Below are 2,500 nucleotides of genomic sequence, written 5' to 3'. Positions count from 1 at the left end.
GATGCTGAAACTGCCTTGTACATACAATGGAAAACTGACACCAGTGTGTGTGTGTGTGTGTGTGTGTGAGGATACTGAAACTATCACAACTACAACTCTTCGTATAATTGTAAGCAAATGCTCAGACTGAGGCTTAAAGAAAGTTCTCACCTGAAGATCTGGGTTCTCCTCATGCTGCAGATGCGCTTCCTCCGCCGCCTCCACAAGCCGCTACACACAGAACACACAGCGTTTATTTGAAATCAATAATAATACAAACTTACATGAAATTTTAAATAAATAGTGCATACTTAATAATTTATTTTTGTGTCTGAAATTTAGTATTCCTCCATGAAGAGGAATAGAGAACTTTAAATATCACAGCTGAACTTGACAAGAAACAAACAGCTATAAAATATATATTTTTAAAAATATATAAATAAAAAATAAAGAGTACAGGGAAACAATAATTAAAAGATGTTTACTCCATAACTGAAATTGTGATTCTATTAATAGCTTTAGTGAATAGAGTTTGTGCCTTTGTGTGTGTGTGTGTGTGTGTGTGTGTGTGTGTGTGTGTGTGTGTGTGTGTGTGTTTGTGTTTGTGTGTGCATGTGTGTGTTTGTTTGTGTGTGTGAGCACTTGTGCCTGAGGATAAGCAATTAATACAGTGTCAACAAGGCCACGTGGAGGAAACTGCAGCGTAAACAATACAATGGAGGAGGATTTCATGATGAACTGAAAGAGATTAAACCCTTCCCCAACTGGAACAGATCAGAACGACCTGCAGTGTCGTCACACAGAGGAGAATACGGTCACACCGACAGTGAGGCTGCAGTAAGTAAGAAAGAGGTGAAGGTCCTGAAGTTGGATTGTAATTGTCAAAGCCTGAGAACGTCTGTAGCTAGAGGTTGTTGAGGTGTAGCTCTGTCACTGTTAAGGAATCCAAGTGTAAAATTTGTTACTCTGATGTTCCTATGACCTCCTTGAAGGCTTCTAAACCATACGACTAATTTTGACTGTAAACCTAACCCTAAGCGTAAACTGGGCATGCTCCAAACCCTAAACCTGAACACTAACCCTAAATATTAATCCCGAGCCCCTCCCCCGAACTCTAACTGTATCACTGAGGATGCTCCTAACCTTACATTTGAGTTGCAGTGTTTTTTTAAGTGTGTGTTTAAATGAATGAATAAATTAAAATGTATATATATATATATATATATATATATATATATATATATATATATATATAAACCATTACATTATCTGCACTAAAATTAAAATAAATTTGAAATATAAAATACAACACATCTTTAATTTGTATCTTTCAATTTAAAATAAAAAATAAATAAAAATGACAATAATTTGATAAAAGTATTGAAAAAAATAATTAAATAAAAGCATAAATAAATCCAGTTAACTGTAATTATAAGTAAATCTATATGTCACAGGGATTGTTTCTCTGGGGCCGCTGCCCACCGCTGATAACACAGCCACGGACAGATCAGTGACTGACGACCATCATCATCATCACAATAACAATCCAATCAACACACAGCCTTCACACATAACCCACCAGCACACTTTAAACCCCTATTATTATTATTATTTTTATTATTTTTCATCAATCCATTATCTGTAAACACTTATCCAGTTCAGGGTCTAGGTGGGTCCAGAACCTACCTGGAATCATTGGGTGCAAGGCAGGAATACACCCTGGAGGGGGCGCCAGTCCTTCACAGGGCAACACACGCACTTGCACATTCACTTACACCCTCACACCCACGGACACTTTTGAGTCGCAAATAAACCTACCAATGTGTGTTTTTGGACTGTGGGAGAAACTGGAGCACCCGGAGGAAACCCACGCGGACACGGGGAGAACACACCAAGCACCTCACAGACAGTCACCCGGAGGAAACCCACGCGGACACAGGGAGAACACACCAAACACCTCACAGACAGTCACCCGGAGCGGGAATCGAAACAACAACCTCCAGATCCCTGGAGCTGTGTCACTGCGACACTACCTGCTGCGCCACCGTGATGGCCATTTTTATTATGTATTTATATTATAGTGTTTTATTATGTTCACTTAGCTCACTTATCATATCTTTAACTGTTTTCATAGAAAATACAAAAATAAAATAATATAAAACATGTAAGTGTAAAGTATGAAGTAGTAGGTGTGAGTGAGTTTGAAGAACAATATTTTGTTCAGATTTTCTTTGATTGCATAAATTTGTTAAATCAACAGCATACATTATTTAAAATCATTATTAACCGGTAAAACTAGGTATTGGATGATAACCTCAAATAATACAGACTGCTACAAGGAGAGATTTAAAAAGAGTTAAACCAACACTTTCACACACAGAATATCACTCACTGAAACAATGTTATTTGGTTTTACTCTAATGTTGGGTGTCATTTGTTGTTTGTTTGTTTTTTTAGCAAATAAACACTTACTGCTCAGATAAATAGCTTTTTAAATCTCATAATCTCTGGTGCCTAAAAC

At 37.1% G+C, this 2,500-nt stretch overlaps 1 protein-coding gene across 1 annotated transcript in view; it reads right to left on the bottom strand.

Moving 5' to 3' along the window:
- cacna2d3 (calcium channel, voltage dependent, alpha2/delta subunit 3) overlaps positions 1–2,500 on the bottom strand; it is a 45,484-nt gene that overhangs the window by 36,680 nt on the left and 6,304 nt on the right. Inside the window, exon 4 of the mRNA XM_066671353.1 lies at positions 151–210. Within this exon, the coding sequence (XP_066527450.1) occupies positions 151–210 (60 nt within the window). The remainder of the gene's footprint in view (positions 1–150; positions 211–2,500) is intronic.

The sequence above is a fragment of the Hoplias malabaricus genome, chromosome 5, assembly GCF_029633855.1.
Source record: "Hoplias malabaricus isolate fHopMal1 chromosome 5, fHopMal1.hap1, whole genome shotgun sequence".
Lineage (NCBI taxonomy): Eukaryota > Metazoa > Chordata > Actinopteri > Characiformes > Erythrinidae > Hoplias > Hoplias malabaricus.
Note: the sequence above shows the minus strand (reverse complement) of the source record. Positions and strands in the feature narration are given on the sequence as shown.